This window comes from Podarcis cretensis, assembly GCF_951804945.1.
Source record: "Podarcis cretensis genome assembly, chromosome: 10".
Classification (NCBI taxonomy): domain Eukaryota; kingdom Metazoa; phylum Chordata; class Lepidosauria; order Squamata; family Lacertidae; genus Podarcis; species Podarcis cretensis.
In genome coordinates, this window is record NC_137179.1 from 32,676,973 (window position 1) to 32,692,185 (window position 15,213).

Consider the following 15,213-nt stretch of genomic DNA (forward strand, 5'->3'; position numbering starts at 1 on the left):
GTCACAGGGTTGTTTACAAAAATAAAGGTAATGTAAAAACATGATGCACAATAAACAGAAACATTAGGATAATTCTCTCTCTCTCTCTCACACACACACACACACATTTAACATCACAGAAATGTGATAAGCCCTTTAAAAGGAATATAAAGAGTAAAGCGGCACTTCATTTACAGGGGACCTCTCTGAATATTGGCAAAGCAAATAAACAAAGTTACAGGTAACTGGATTAGAGTTGGCAAAATTAGGAACTACTCCTGTTTGGGGTCAAGCTAAAACATAAGATTCCTCTGTTGGGTTTTCTGAGCACTTTCGCCCTGAGGGACTTTTCAAATAGGAACCAAGAAACGACCCATCCGAGGCGATGAGAGCAATCTATATTTTCGAATCTCTGTGGCATCACTCCTGCCACTCGCGCCCTGGAGGTATTTTATTCCTTCATCCTCATATCGCGAGATTTGAGAAAGCACCTCCCATCCTTCCGACACTTCGGACGCGTCGCGTCGCTATAGCGGTAGCGCTACAGAGAAGATGGCTGGGCGCCTGTGGGCAGCGGCAGGGTGCTGGGCGAGGCCCGTCGGGAGCCAGAGGGGCCCCTCGGTGACCGCTGCCCCCTCGCGAAATGTCACCGTCACCCGGACTGGCGCCATCTTGCCCAAGCCCGTCAAAGTGAGTGCGCGAAGGGGAGCCCCGGGTCGCGGAGGGGAAGCGAGCTGGGAGTGAAGCCAGCCAATCGCTAATCGGGATGGGCTGCCGGGCTTGGAGGACGTGGTGTCAGCCAATGGCTTGAAAGGATTGTTGGCTTGGCGGATGGTTTGCCCAATGGATAAGGCGGCAGGGGCGGGCTTTAGAACAGAAGCACCACTAGGAAATGATCCCGTAAGGATCAGTAAGACAAGAGCCATAGGGGGATAGTGAGCGCTTACTCCCCTCTCCTGCCTGTGGGCTACGGGGGGCGGGGGTCATTTATAAAAAGAAAAGGGTGTTTTTGTGTTTCCTTTTCCTCCTTCACCTCAGTTAAAGCCGGAAGGCGGAGACCTTTCCCATAGATCCTGCCTTCCTGCCCCTTTTGTTTCTTGTCCAGGTGACAGGAAATGTTAGTAATGCGGATGACTGATACCTGGCCGACTGCTTTCATGTCAAGTTGCACTTGACAAGTATGAAGTGGGGTGGACCAGCCACTCTTTGTCAGGTGTCTGGAATGTGGACTTTCTGAGCCCCTTCCCTGCCCCCTCCGCTCAGCTTCCAGGAGAAATATTTTAAGGGAAGCCCCACATTTGGTTTTCAGAAGTTCCACAAGCTCTTGTCTAGAAAATGGGGGCTGCAAGGAGGAGCAGATGAGAGAGAGTGAGTCCAAAAACGGGAGGCAAAAGGAATTGCCAGGAACCCGAGAAAAAGGGGGAGGTGAACTAACGTGACTCATAGAATACAGGATTTTCGCTGCTATGTTCAAAATGAATTTCAGGTGCTTATAAAATAAGTTGGACTAATCACTGCTGTGGTACACTGAGTAATGCTGTTATACAGTACTGCACTTACGTTTTCCATTATTTGAGTTTCATGCTTTGAATTGAGAGCAAAACTGTTTTGCTGGATCATTTACTACAGCAGGTTCCCCCGCCCATGAGGAAAACACTTTGGAGTATCTGATAATATGCAAACTTTTAGTTTTCCTATTTATGTATTTAGGATATAAAATGTGTTGCTTGCTTAATACTAATATTCATTTTTGTTCTTTTTTTTACTTAGCTTTTCCATATATTTGAAGACATTTTTACAAATATTTTTCTATGTGGGTTTAAACATGAATTAGTAGAACAGTAAGAATATGTGCTATTATTTATGGGTGCAAGCATTTGAAGGGTAATGGCATTTCTTTCAATCTTTCCATCAGCTCTAGACATATGTACGTTGGCAGCTTTGTAGAGATTTGTTGATGACCAACTTTTTCTGCAGGACTTGCATGGAAAGAGATATTAAACTGGTTCTCAATTAATCTCTGCAGATGCCCTTTGGTCTCCTTCGTGTGTTTGCCATTGTAATTCCCTTCCTCTATGTTGGGACACAAATCAGCAAAAACTTTGCAGCCTTGCTAGAGGAACATGATATTTTTGTACCAGAAGATGACGACGACGATGATTAATAGGTATGGCTATAGATAAAAGCAGAAACTTGATCTGAAGTTGCCCCCCTCATTTGATGTAGGATGAGTGAAACCAGAATAAAACACTTGGGAGACAATCCTTCATTGGCAAACCTGTTAGGTCAAAACAGATACCCAGAAACAATAAACTCCAGCTATACTTAAAATTCTCATAAAACTGGTACTAACATGTGGCGTATGAATGTACAAGATACACAAGAAATGAATCTGGTTGCATCTCAACCTCTCATACACTGTCCTACAGGTGGGGAATGTCAGGCCTGAGTGCTGAATGTACATCTTTCCAGGGCAATCCCCTCGCCAGCCCTGCTCCTCATCCTTGTGCTTTTGCCTGGCTGGAATTTGTCCTTGAACTGTTAGAATGTCTGTTTGGTGAATGAAAGATGGGAGGTATGGGTATGTGTAGAAACCTCTTGATTTTTGCCTGGCTGGCATGCACCCCCAAAAGCTCTTGCAAGGGAATGTGGCCTTAAGACTGAAACAGTTTCCCTACCCCGCATGTCCCTACAATGTTTGCAGTGAAGGCCATTGAGAAGCTCATCTTTTTTTATTGGAGTAGTTGCAGCAGCCTTTGAAATCTTTTCTCACCCTTATCATAGCACATATATACCCTAGATCACAATTCCTGTCCTAAAAGCACTGTTGCCTACCTTTCCTTTCCCAGTCTTTATTCCTAGTATTTTTCTTTCCCATTCTTTTATTGCTACTTTTATTCCTATATAATAAACTAAGCATATGCAGAAAGTTCTGCTTCTAATTTAGTTACTATTTTGTCTTACTTTTTGTGAATATAATTTTGAAAGAATTACAGCTGACAAGACAATAGATTCATTAGGCCATGACCAAAATGTTTATACTGACTTGGCAATATCACTGTTCTATATGCTAAATACACTTGCCAATGTCACACTGAATTTGTTTTAATAAGCTGTGTGTTGTATAGAAAGCAGCAAACAGTATGTTTATAATATGCACATGATACTGGTATTCTGTGCCATTCTCTAATTTTTGCAAAGCTAGTATCCTACGGGTTGAACATGGGGCCAATTCTGCAGTGTGAAATAACATATTCTTGTTTCTTTACAGGGTTAAAACAGGAGAAAACAAGACTGAAAGCCACAGACAACTATTCTGATGTCAATGTCTAGTCATGGCCCCTCTTTTCAGTTTTTAAAGAAGACATTTTGGAAGAGTTGGACCCCATTCTACCAGTAAATGCTCTGTGCATGTGTAAATGAGGATTGGCTACATACATAGGCAGAATATACCCTTGATTCAGCAATCATTGTATGTAACACCTAGTTTATGACAGTGCTTGGAACCCTGTTCTAATGAGTGTGAAGAAATGGTTTAGATTGCAAATAAAGAGTAACAGACCAAGGCTTGCATCTCTTCTTTAAATTGTCCTAGGCTGCATGCAGGGATCCAAGTGTGATTAAGTATTATTACACCATACCTTTGCTGAAAAGCATTAATAATTTCAATTCCCTTTCACCCCTTTACATCTTTTTTTTTTTTTGAAACTGCAAATTCTGTGTTTAACAGAAAAAGTAACTTTAACTCTGCTAGACTGACTTGCTCCAAAAAAAGAAGCAGCAGCACAAATACTTCTTTTTTGAATCCTGATATCTAATAGTGAGAAGAAGCCCTTTGATGTCAGGCACTGTTTTATTTTGGTGTACAGTGGTGCCTCGCAAGACGAAATTAATCTGTTCCGTGAGGCTCTTCGTATAGTGGTTTCTTCGTCTTGCGAAGCAAGCCCATTGACAGCTTAGCGGATTAGCGCTATTAGTGGTTTAGCGGCTTTTAGCGGATCAGCTGATAAGCGGCTTATCAGCGGATCAGCTGATAAGCGGCTGAGGGCTTAGGAAAAGGGGGGGGGAGGGAAAAACCCCGCAGGAACTCGCAAGACATTTTCGTCTTGCGAAACAAGCCCATAGGGAAATTCGTTTTGCGCGTCTAGCGGGTTTTCCGTCTTACGAGGCGTTCGTCTTGCGGGGCACCACTGTACAGTAAATGATTATGCCATAACTTTTTGAACTTGACATGTTACAGTATTGACTGATAAGTGGTATCTTGAGTTCATGACACCTTGCAAAGTTCAGAGATGCATGCAAGTCTAAGTTCTGATAAAATTAACTTAACATTTGACAAAGAGGAATTGCTTCCTGTATCATCAATTTACCTAAACATTATTTTTATTTGTACCACATGTTTTTCTTATGCTCTGAAGGTCAATGGGATTAGAGTCTGTGGATTCAAAAATGGACTGTCACTTTTCAGTACGCATGCCTCATTCAGCCCTGGCTTATGCCATGTTTGCTAGCCCTGCTATGAAATAATTGTACGTATGATCCTACTTGCATAATTTGTACAGAATAGGATTTTGTATTCTTGAACATTGTTCAGAGCAATTGGGGACGTTACTACTCTCTTATTTTAGAAAAAGAGGATTTTCTTGTGGGAGCTTTTGAAGAAGGAACAACTAGAGGGCACAGCAGTGCTGCTGCATGCAGTTCTACCACAGGAGGGCTCCCTTGCGTAGAGGGAAGGAATACAGTACAGTCATACCTTGAGTTGAATGCGCTTCTGGTTGAGCGCGTTCGAGTTGCACTCTGCGGCAACCTGGAAGTAACGGAGCGTGTTACTTCCGGGTTTCACCGCTTGTGCATGCACAGACGCTCAAAATGATGTCACGCACATGCACGGTAGTGACGAAATGCAACCCGCGCATGCGCAGACGCACTGTCACGTTCCGTTCGGGACGCGAACAGGGCTCCAGAATGGATCCAGTTCACATCCTGAGGTACCACTGTATTAAATAACCATGAAAGTTGGGTTAAGGAGCATTAAACTACTTGCATAATAGGTGTCATTTTTTTACACTTGTATTTGGGATGGTTGGAATAGGGCTCAGCTTTCTTAGACGGAATGAGGGGGGAGGAAGTCCCAAAATAACTCTCCTGGCAAGCAAAGGAAATTTTTGGAAGCCTTAGGCTACAAACTCATAAGTGTAATCAAGGCGGCTTAATGGCTAGCTGCTTTCTGGTTGCTGAATTAAAGAAATGTTGCTGCAAGGCAGGTGGAAGACTCAATAGCCTAAGAAATCATTCCTCAGGAAAGCGTCAGTGTGGTAATAGTATTTCAAGGACAGTAACAGAAATTAGGCAAAACTATCTGCACAAAGAAAGCAGGCAGGATAAAAGTGAGCTATTTATTTGCTGCCAGATTATTCTCAAGATTGCTCAGGTTTGGCTTACGAGTCTTTCCAAGGGCAGGGGCACCCAGGCTGTAGAGTTAACAGTTGGATTGATAAAACTACTCACCAGTTTAGTGCTGTTTTACTTAATGGTATTACAGTAAATGTATTATACACTCATGGTAAGGCAAGACACCCAGTACCCAGTAGTGGGTTCCAGGTTTTCTGGGGGAGGACTCCGGGAAGCAAGAAAAGCCCATTGTAATACATCAACTGCCTTTTGATAGCCCAAGGGTTACCACTTACGTTTTAAGCGTTTGGAAAACTCCATTAATGTGTTCCAGGTTTCTCTTTCTGGAAAAATACATGTTCAACTATTAATAGTACATTCTTGAACCAAATCTTTATGATTTTATCGGAGCCAATGCATCCTGGATTGAAGTACATATGGTAAAAGGTAGAGGACCCCTGGATGGTTAAGTCCAGTCAAAGGTGACTATGGGTTGCGGCACTCATCTTGCTTCAGGCCAAGAGAGTCAGTGTTTGTCCAGACAGCTTTCCGGGTCATGTGGCCCTCATGACTAAACTGCTTCTGGCGCAACGGAATACCATGACGGAAGCCAGAGCACACAGAAACGCTGTTTACCTTCCCGCTACAGCAGTACCTATTTATCTACTTGCACTAGTGTGCTTTCGAACTGCTAGGTTGGCAGAAATTGGGACAGTGCAATGGGAGGTCACCCTATTGTGTGGATTCAAACCACTGAACCTCCAATCGGCATGCCCAAGAGGCTCAGTGGCTTAGACCACAGTGCCGCCTGCGTCCCGTGAAAGTACATATACAGTGGTACCTCTACTTGAGTTCACCTCCGATTACATATCATTTGGATTACGTACGCGGCAAACCCGGAAGTATTTTTCCAGGTTTTGCCGCATGCACGTGTGCAGAAGCACCCTACGCTCCATGCGCAGAAGCAGCACCTCCGGTTGCGAATTCCTCGGGATGCGACTGGAGCTCTGGAACGGATCCCGTTTGCAACCGGAGGTACCACTGTATTCTACTATTGAACACAATCTTTCCCACACAGACTTCTAACCTCTTTGTTCTTTTGAGTACCGAATCATTTTAACTTTATTCAAATGGGACTAACTTTGAAGTATATGTGCATAGGACTCCAGCATGTTTTTTAGGTACTCCAGTACTGTTTTTTAGGTACCAGTTTCAACAAGGGTACTGCACACCCAGGCTATCATAAGCAGATCATGCATGAAAGAAATCAAGAATGGCTGAAGCATCTGCACCAAGAATTCAGAACCAGTATGGAACAGAGAGTACCAGCATGGCTACCTCCCAGCTGAAGAGCTCTTCAATATACAGGGCTTTATTTGGAACAGAAGCAGACGAACATACAGTATCACAACTCCACAAAGTTCATTTAGTTCATGGGTCATGGCCTGCATAGAACTTGGACAGGAAGTCCTTGGGTCGTGGCGATTCTGTCTCATGAAAATACCTCATTAAATGGGTCCGTTGTTTCCATACGTGAATAGTCTCTTGGAGTTCCATTTTACCCTATATCAGACAGAAAAGGAAGAAAGGTGTTTAAATTGGCCTGTTACTACAATAATTTATAATGCTAATACAGGGTAGGCACAACTATCAGGTTTCTATGAAATTGGGATTTTTAAGAACCAAATTAGTGGACACAACATGACAGTGGAGGTTTGTTGTGAAACCCTTGCATTACATGCTGTATGCTTGAAGAAATAGATAGTGAGCTGTAGGCAAAGGTATTGTCCTAATCACATTGCTACTGACTCAAAATACTTTTAAAGATTGGGGGCAAGGCAGACACAGCAGATGGGGAGGTATTTTAAAAGATTCTGCCACTTCAGATTTAGATTTGGACAGATTCCTTTGGTATATAGTAAAACTATAGTCTCATATGCTCCATGATGGTGGCACTACTGTACCGTAAAGAAGGCATAACTGATCAGCACTCTGGGGCAAGCCAGTTGTGCCAGGGAGGACATAAGCAGGCTCTCCCAAGTCTCCCCTAAGTTACCTAAATTTGGATAAGACCACATGAATATGGATTGTTTCTGTGATGACACAGCGTTTGAAACCCCACGTTTAGAGACGCACCTATATTGCAAGACACAGTTTAGCTTTCATAAAGAAAAAGTCATGTATCATTTATGATGGAAAGAGGCATTCTCTTAAGTCTATTATGGGCTTTCACCCCCTTCTCCATTTCTACAGGGGTCTGAAAACTACTTTTGCTTTTTATCTCTATATACGAGACATCCTATGCTTGCTTTGAATTTAAGGGAAATGTTATTTAATTTACCTTAATAACGAGCATATCAATAACTCGAGGGTCTGTGGCATGGGCATTCTTCATGAACAACTCTCGCACCTTATCCCGGCCCTGTTTCACTGAGATGTCCAGCTGGTATAGATGCACTAGATGATAAGCAAAAAATAATAATGGGTGAGAAAATGAGTGTTAGGTCTTAACTTAAAAAGTTACTTTTTACACATTTACTGCCTCCAATTGAACACAGTTCAACTAGTGGGCTGTTTTGTTCCATTCCATGGAAAGCGAGCTCTAATTAAACGGAAGATCTAATAGGTGTTAACAACTCATTAAGTTACTGGAAAGACAAAAGCCCACAGCTGTCATGAGCAAGGTCCTTCAAGCTTTCGTGACATATAACTGTTACTCCCAAATTGTAGTGTGAACCAACACCATTCTCCATAAGAACTACCCCATACATGCCACCAGGGTTGGCACCAGTGGCATGCAGTCCATGGAATGGAGGAACTAGCCTAATCCCCAAAGTTCCTGGTAAAATATTCACACACCTCCCTCCATGCTCCCTCCTCCTTCCTTCTCTTCCTCTAGCCCTCCTTGAACTTTACTTGCTTAGCCTCTTTCTTTGTTTAGCTGCTCTACTCAAGCTGCTCAGAGGGTTGCACTCCTTGCACGGAGCTACACTCTTTGTAGTCCTTTGTCCTGGTTGGTGTCAGCACATGCCCAGATGCGTAGGGAAGTGGATCCTTGATCCAAGCCTCTCTAACAGACACACGGTATGCTCATTAGGTAGAAAACACGAGGGGGGGGGGACTCTAAGAATCCACTTTCCTCCTCATCTGAGCATGCACCGCCCATGCTTTGCTACACACAAATAGTGTGGGCGGCGCTTAATCAGAGGACGACCATGAAGGTAAGCAACTTTGTGCAACTCGCTGCCACCCTCCCCGGATCCCAGCCTTGCAAGGCAGCCAGGGGGGCATAGTGGCAACCCTGCAATGGCTGGGAAAAGGAGCACCTCGAAGGCTGGCCTCAGCCTCAGGAGCCACCCTTCCTCCGCCTGGGTGGGCAGCACAGTTATCAGGTCTCGTCCGGCGGCTTGGCTCAACCAGCTTGGGCCAGAGAGAACGCTAGTGAGTGGGGCTGTGAGGGAGACAGGCACAGCTTCTCTCCCGGGCATGTGTAGGGCGGCAGGATAATCCTCCAGTCCTGGCCATGGATAGGGCATCTTTCCCGCTCTGCCTGCATCTTGAAAAATGCAGCTCTTGCGTCAACATTTGGAGCTGCTGGATTTTAAAAGTCCTTCAATTCCAACTGCAGGGTGCAGAGGACAGGGTGATGCAGCTGGGACCCCTTCCCCACACAAAACCAGGTTGAAGGAGAGCTTGCACCATTGCAAAGCACAGCAAATAGGAGTGGGCAGCTGGACTCGTAGCCCAATCCTCTTCATGTTTACTCAGAAGTAGCCCCCCTTCGGCTCAATAGCACTTCCCTTCCTCCAGGTTGCAGCCAGGATCAATGGGGAGCAGCTCCTTGGGTTTATTTTGTAAAAGACTTGAGCTTTGTGCCAGAAAGCAAGCAATTCCCAACAAGATCTAAACTGCCTATGCCAAACAGCGAACAGCAGCAGCACAGCCCACAGCACGCAAAACATCCGATGTGATGCACGTGGGGCAGAGACCACTTCCCACCCTGAAGGTAAAAAACAGGGCCTTCTTTTTGTTGAGGCACCCAGCTGTGCAGAGGCCAGCCAGGGGACCCCAACCATCACCACTTAGGGGATGAGGAGGAGAAAGGGCACAGAACAACCCTGATGTCACAAGCAGGTCTTTATAAAGGGGCTCTTTTTAAGAACTGTACATTTTTATGGTAGCTGATACAGTGCAGGAGTAGCTGTTTAAATAATAATAATAATAATAATAATAATAATAATAATAATAATCAGGCAGCTTGAGTTTGAAGGGGAGAATTCAGGCTTTACATAGCTGCCACAGCTGCATCCTTAGCAGCGGCTCTTGAGTAAACCTCATGTTTGTCCTCCTACCCTTACCCTGCCCCCTGGAGTGGGTGCACATTGGCGCCCTAATTCACGGGTAGGCAAACTAAGGCCCGGAGGCCAGATCCAGCCCAATCGCCTTCTAAATCCAGCTCACGGACGGTCCGGGAAATGGCGTGTTTTTACATGAGTAGAATGTGTGCTTTTATTTAAAATGCATCTCTGGGTTATTTGTGGCGCATAGGAATTCATTCATTATTATTATTTTCAAAATACAGTCTGCCGCCTGAGGGACAGTGGACCTGCCCTCTGCTGATAAAAGTCTGCTGACCCCTGGCCTAATTGTTCCCCTACCACAAATGTCACCGCAGGCCACTGGTGGGCAGATATCCTGAATGGATCCAAGGCACACCATCTTAGTATCATATAACCGCCGCTAACGCTGAACCAACCCTTCCTTGGGTACTCGCAGTCGCTAGTGAAGATCAGGGTGCCAACTACATCCATGGCAGGATGCGCCGGAGGCTGGGATGGCGGGACCCGAAGTGTCAGAGAGGAGGTGACACGACTGGGAAGTGGGGAAGCAGTCGAAGCAGGGAAGCCTTCCCGGCCCTTGATTTAGTTCTGAGCAGGCCACTCTCTCGACAGCGGCCTCAAAGGAAAGGGAGTCCGGGGAAATTTGGGGAGGGGGCGCAGCCCGCGACGACGCCCTCCCGCCCGTCCCCCTCGGGCGCGACCTTGAGGCGGAGGTCGCTCGCCTGCAGCCGCGCCTCCTCACCAGTGTTTGGTATTTCTCGGTACCAAGCCCTATACAGTTCTCGCACGCGCCGTTTGGCCTCCGCCAAGTCCCGGCTGAAGATCGGCTTGACAGCTGCCCTCGCGGCCGCCGCCGCTACCTTCCCGGCTCCGGGCGCCGCCATCTTGCTCGGCCTGAGACGCCCCGCCTACCCATACCCGCGCGGATGTTTTCTGTACAGAGTTCGAGGGCGCTCGAGTGCCATTGGCTGAGAGCTGTGCTGTTTCTTCAAGGCTCGCCAGCCATTGGGCGGTGGGAGGGTGGACTGGCGAAGCCTTCCGGGTTTCGTCCTTGAGGATGGGGGTCGCGCGCTCTTTCTTCTTGGTTTCATTATCACCAATTGAATGAAATGTTTAAATAAAAGATAAAGAAAAAAGGTTTTTCAGAAGATGGTTCGAAAGAGCTCCATTATGAAATAATGAGAAATTAGTCTCAAAGATTTATAAAAAATTTATAGAGTTGGCAACAAAAGATGAGATGATAAAAGCAACTATAATTCATTGGGCAATTGATATTGGCCACAATACATAGAGAAATGAGAGTTTGGTAGAGATTATGTATAACGCTGTGGGTTAAACCACAGAGCCTAGGAATTGCTGATCAGAAGGTTGGCGGTTCGAATCCCCGTGACGGGGTGAGCTCCCGTTGCTCGGTCCCTGCTCCTGCCAACCTAGCAGTTCGAAAGCGCATCAAAGTGCAAGTAGATTAATAGGTACTGCTCCGGTGGGAAGGTAAACGGCGTTTCCGTGTGCTGCTCTGGTTTGCCAGAAGCGGCTTAGTCATGCTGGCCACATGACCCGGAAGCCGTACTCCGTCTCCTTTGGCCAATAAAGTGAGATGAGCTACACACTAAAGGAAAATCTATAGATGATGTATAGATGGTATTTGACTCCAAGCAAACTCTTAAATATGTTTTTTAAAAGGATCCAAATTATCCTGGAAATGCCAAACGATAGAGGGCACCTTCTTTCACACATGGTGGTTGTGTAAGCAGGCCAAAAAGTATGGGAAATGATTTACATAGAACTAAAAATATTTCTATGTATATTAGCATGCCAACAAAGGTCTGTATAGTAAAAGCTATGGTTTTCCCAGTAGTGATGTATGGAAGTGAAAGCTGGACCGTAAAGAAGGCTGATCGCCGAAGAATTGATGCTTTTGAATTATGGTGTTGGAGGAGACTCTTGAGAGTCCCATGGACTGCAAGAAGATCAAACCTCTCCATTCTTAAAGAAATCAGCCCTGAGTGCTCACTGGAAGGACAGATTGTGAAGCTGAGGCTCCAATACTTTGGCCACCTCATGAGAAGAGAAGACTCCCTGGAAAAGACCCTGATGTTGGGAAAGAGAAAAAGGGGACGACAGAGGACGAGATGGCTGGATAGTGTTCTCGAAGACAGAAGTGCCTGGCGTGCTCTAGTCCATGGGGTCACGAAGAGTCGGAACGACTAAACGACTAAAACAACAACAACAAAAATATTTTAAGGATTCCCCCCCCCCAAAAAAAAAAAAAAAACCAGAGGCCTTCCTATTAAGAATAATGGTGAAATTCCCCAGAAGGTACTTTGTCTCTTCCTCTATGCAACCACCACTGCAGGAATCATATATGCACAAATATGGAAAGAGAAAGAAACCCCAGCAAAAGAAGAGTGGCAGTTTAAATAGAGTATGTGGAGCTAGCTACGATGACAGCAAAAATAAGATATCAAGAAGAGACAAAGATAAGGAAGTAGTGGAAACACTGGAGAGTATCTAAAGAGGTATAAATAAACTTTCAAGTAGGAATGACCATGTGAGAGCTGTAAGCAGCAAATAGGATAATGGGTAGGTTGATAATGGGTGGTGTAAGAGGATATGCTGCATAATAAGGAATAAATCAGAGGCCATGGAGGGACTGATGGGGAAGTTGCAAATTATGAGTCAAATAAAGATATTCATAGAATGTATGTACCAAACAATGGAAAATGCATTAATAATAATAATAATAAAGAAATAGTCAAATAAAAGTTTGGTGGATGCCAAAAATGCCATTGTAAAAGACGGCAGAACTCCATTGAAGTACTGCCTATTGGAGCACGGCAGAAAGGAAAACTGAAAAGGAGGGGCTTACGGACTCAGCTGGACACATGTTGGAAGCTGGTTGATCCACCTCTTATCCTTGACCAGAATCCAAGACCATCCTTGTATTCCATATCTCTCTGAAAGTGATCGTCTTCCAAACCATCTATCAGAGCTGTATAACCCTCATCAGAGGATTCTCTACTAGGTTCAATGACTTACCTAAATTCAACTTCATATCATGTGAAGACCTTCCTTATCTGATCTACAAAGGTTCAATTTGATTAGCTGAACTTTTCACTTGTACACTGGACTTTCAGTCCTTGTGCAATTGCTCATTTACAGTATTAAAGCGCTTGTGTACTTTTTAAGATAACCCTATTAATAGTGGCACATCATGTTCCTACAGTGATTCAAAGCAGAGAATAAATAAAAAAGGAGAAATAGAGAAACCAGCAGAGGCAAGAACACTGCCAGCCTGCAGAGTTGGGGAGAGAGAAAGTGGAGGGAAGGGGAAGCTTCCAATGGCTGGGATCACGGCTTCCATCTCTTGGCTGGGGAGCAAACTCTCCTGCTGCCACAACAACCTCCCAGCTCTGGCCTTGTCTCTTATACTACTTGCTCTGCTGCTTGATTACCTCAAGCGGAGGAAGAGAAGCAGCCGCTGGCCACCAGGACCCACCCCTCTGCCTTTCATTGGGAACTCGCTACTGCTAGATGTAAAGAACCCACATAAATCTGTTCAAGATGTAAGTACTGGCTGCACCATCTCTGAGGACACTGCATGCTACTGAATGATTGCATTAGCCAAGCTCTTTGTTGTTGTTGTTGTTTAGTCGTTTAGTCGTGTCCGACTCTTCGTGACCCCATGGACCAGAGAACGCCAGGCACTCCTGTCCTCCACTGCCCCCCGCAGCTTGGTCAGACTCATGCTGGTAACCTCGAAAACACTATCCAACCATCTCGCCCTCTGTCGCCCCCTTCTCCTTGTGCCCTCCATCTTTCCCAACATCAGGGTCTTCTCCAGGGAGTCTTCTCTTCTCATGAGGTGGCCAAAGTACTGGAGCCTCAGCTTCACAATCTGTCCTTCCAGTGAGCACTCAGGGCTGATTTCCTTCAGAATGGAGAGGTTTGATCTTCTTGCAGTCCATGGGACTCTCAAGAGTCTCCTCCAGCACCATAATTCAAAAGCATCAATTCTTCGGCGATCAGCCTTCTTTATGGTCCAGCTCTCACTTCCATACATCACTACTGGGAAAACCATAGCTTTAACTATACGGACCTTTGTTGGCAAGGTGATGTCTCTACTTCTCAAGATGCTGTCTAGGCCTGTCATTGCCCTTCTCCCAAGAAGCAGGCGTCTTTTAATTTCGTGGCTGCTGTCACCATCTGCAGTGATCATGGAGCCCAAGAAAGTAAAATCTCTCACTGCCTCCATTTCTTCCCCTTCTATTTGCCAGGAGGTGATGGGACCAGTAGCCATGATCTTCGTTTTTTTGATGTTGAGCTTCAGACCATATTTTGCACTCTCCTCTTTCACCCTCAATAAAAGGTTCTTTAATTCCTCCTCACTTTCTGCCATCAAGGTTGTGTCATCTGCATATCTGAGGTTGTTGATATTTCTTCCGGCAATCTTAATTCCGGCTAGGGATTCATCCAGCCCAGCCTTTCGCATGATGAATTCTGCATATAAGTTAAATAAGCAGGGAGACAAAATGCAGCCTTGTCGTATTCCTTTCCCAATTTTGAACCAATCAGTTGTTCCATATCCAGTTCTAACTGTAGCTTCTTGTCCCACATAGAGATTTCTCAGGAGACAGATGAGGTGATCAGGCACTCCCATTTATTTAAGAACTTGCCATTGTTTGCCATGGTCGACACAGTCAAAGGCTTTTGCATAGTCAATGAAGCAGAAGTAAATGTCTTTCTGGAACTCTCTAGCTTTCTCCATAATCCAGCGCATGTTTGCAATTTGGTCTCTGGTTCCTCTGCCTCTTCTAAATCCAGCTTGCACTTCTGGGAGTTCTCGGTCCACATACTGCTTGAGCCTTCCTTGTAGAATTTTAAGCATAACCTTGCTAGCATGTGAAATGAGTGCAATTGTGCGATAGTTGGAGCATTCTTTGGCACTGCCCTTCTTTGGGATTGGGATGTAGACTGATCTTCTCCAATCTTCTGGCCACTGCTGAGTTTTCCAAACTTGCTGGCATATTGAGTGTAGCACCTTAACAGCATCATCTTTTAAAATTTTAAATAGTTCAGCTGGAATACCATCACTTCCACTGGCCTTGTTATTTGCAGTGCTTTCTAAGGCCCATTTGACTTCACTCTCCAGGATGTCTGGCTCAAGGTCAGCAACCACACTACCTGGGGTATATGAGACATCCGTTTCTTTCTGCTATAATTCCTCTGTGTATTCTTGCCACCTCTTCTTGATGTCTTCTGCTTCTGTTAGGTCCTTTCCACTTTTGTCCTTTATTATGGAAATCTTTGTACGAAATGTTCCTTTCATAAGCTCTTAGGATTATTTAATTAGTCAGCCAGCTAGTTATTACCTGTTCTTCAGCCTAAGGCTACAGGGCAGGTAGTGGATGTACTAGAATGCCGACCCCCTCCATCATATTGAACAATATTCCGCTACAGTTTTTGTTCTCATTAACTGATGCAGATTGGCAGACACACA

General features: G+C 45.0%; 3 protein-coding genes across 4 annotated transcripts in view; 2 read left to right on the forward strand and 1 right to left on the reverse strand.

Annotated features, from left to right (window-relative positions):
- Positions 1-449: 449 nt before the first annotated feature.
- On the forward strand, positions 450-3,544 carry SMDT1 (single-pass membrane protein with aspartate rich tail 1). Its single transcript, XM_079991788.1, has 3 exons — positions 450-669; positions 2,006-2,146; positions 3,251-3,544. Exons 1-2 carry the CDS (start codon positions 532-534, stop codon positions 2,141-2,143), a joined length of 276 nt encoding a protein of 91 aa, XP_079847914.1. The 5' UTR covers positions 450-531; the 3' UTR covers positions 2,144-2,146; positions 3,251-3,544.
- A 3,185-nt stretch (positions 3,545-6,729) lies between these two features.
- Positions 6,730-10,630, reverse strand: NDUFA6 (NADH:ubiquinone oxidoreductase subunit A6). The gene is made up of 3 exons (XM_079993966.1): positions 10,456-10,630; positions 7,715-7,830; positions 6,730-6,936 (listed from the first exon to the last, which is right to left on the reverse strand). Exons 1-3 carry the CDS (start codon positions 10,595-10,597, stop codon positions 6,805-6,807), a joined length of 390 nt encoding a protein of 129 aa, XP_079850092.1. The 5' UTR covers positions 10,598-10,630; the 3' UTR covers positions 6,730-6,804.
- A 2,401-nt stretch (positions 10,631-13,031) lies between these two features.
- LOC307225780 (cytochrome P450 2D14-like) overlaps positions 13,032-15,213 on the forward strand; it is a 46,150-nt gene continuing 43,968 nt past the window's right edge. The window contains exon 1 of one of the 2 annotated variants that reach the window (XM_079993937.1): positions 13,032-13,279. In XM_079993937.1, coding sequence (XP_079850063.1) covers positions 13,055-13,279 — 225 coding nt within the window. In that variant the 5' untranslated portion in view covers positions 13,032-13,054. The remainder of the gene's footprint in view (positions 13,280-15,213) is intronic. The other variant, XM_079993935.1, reaches the window with a different exon arrangement.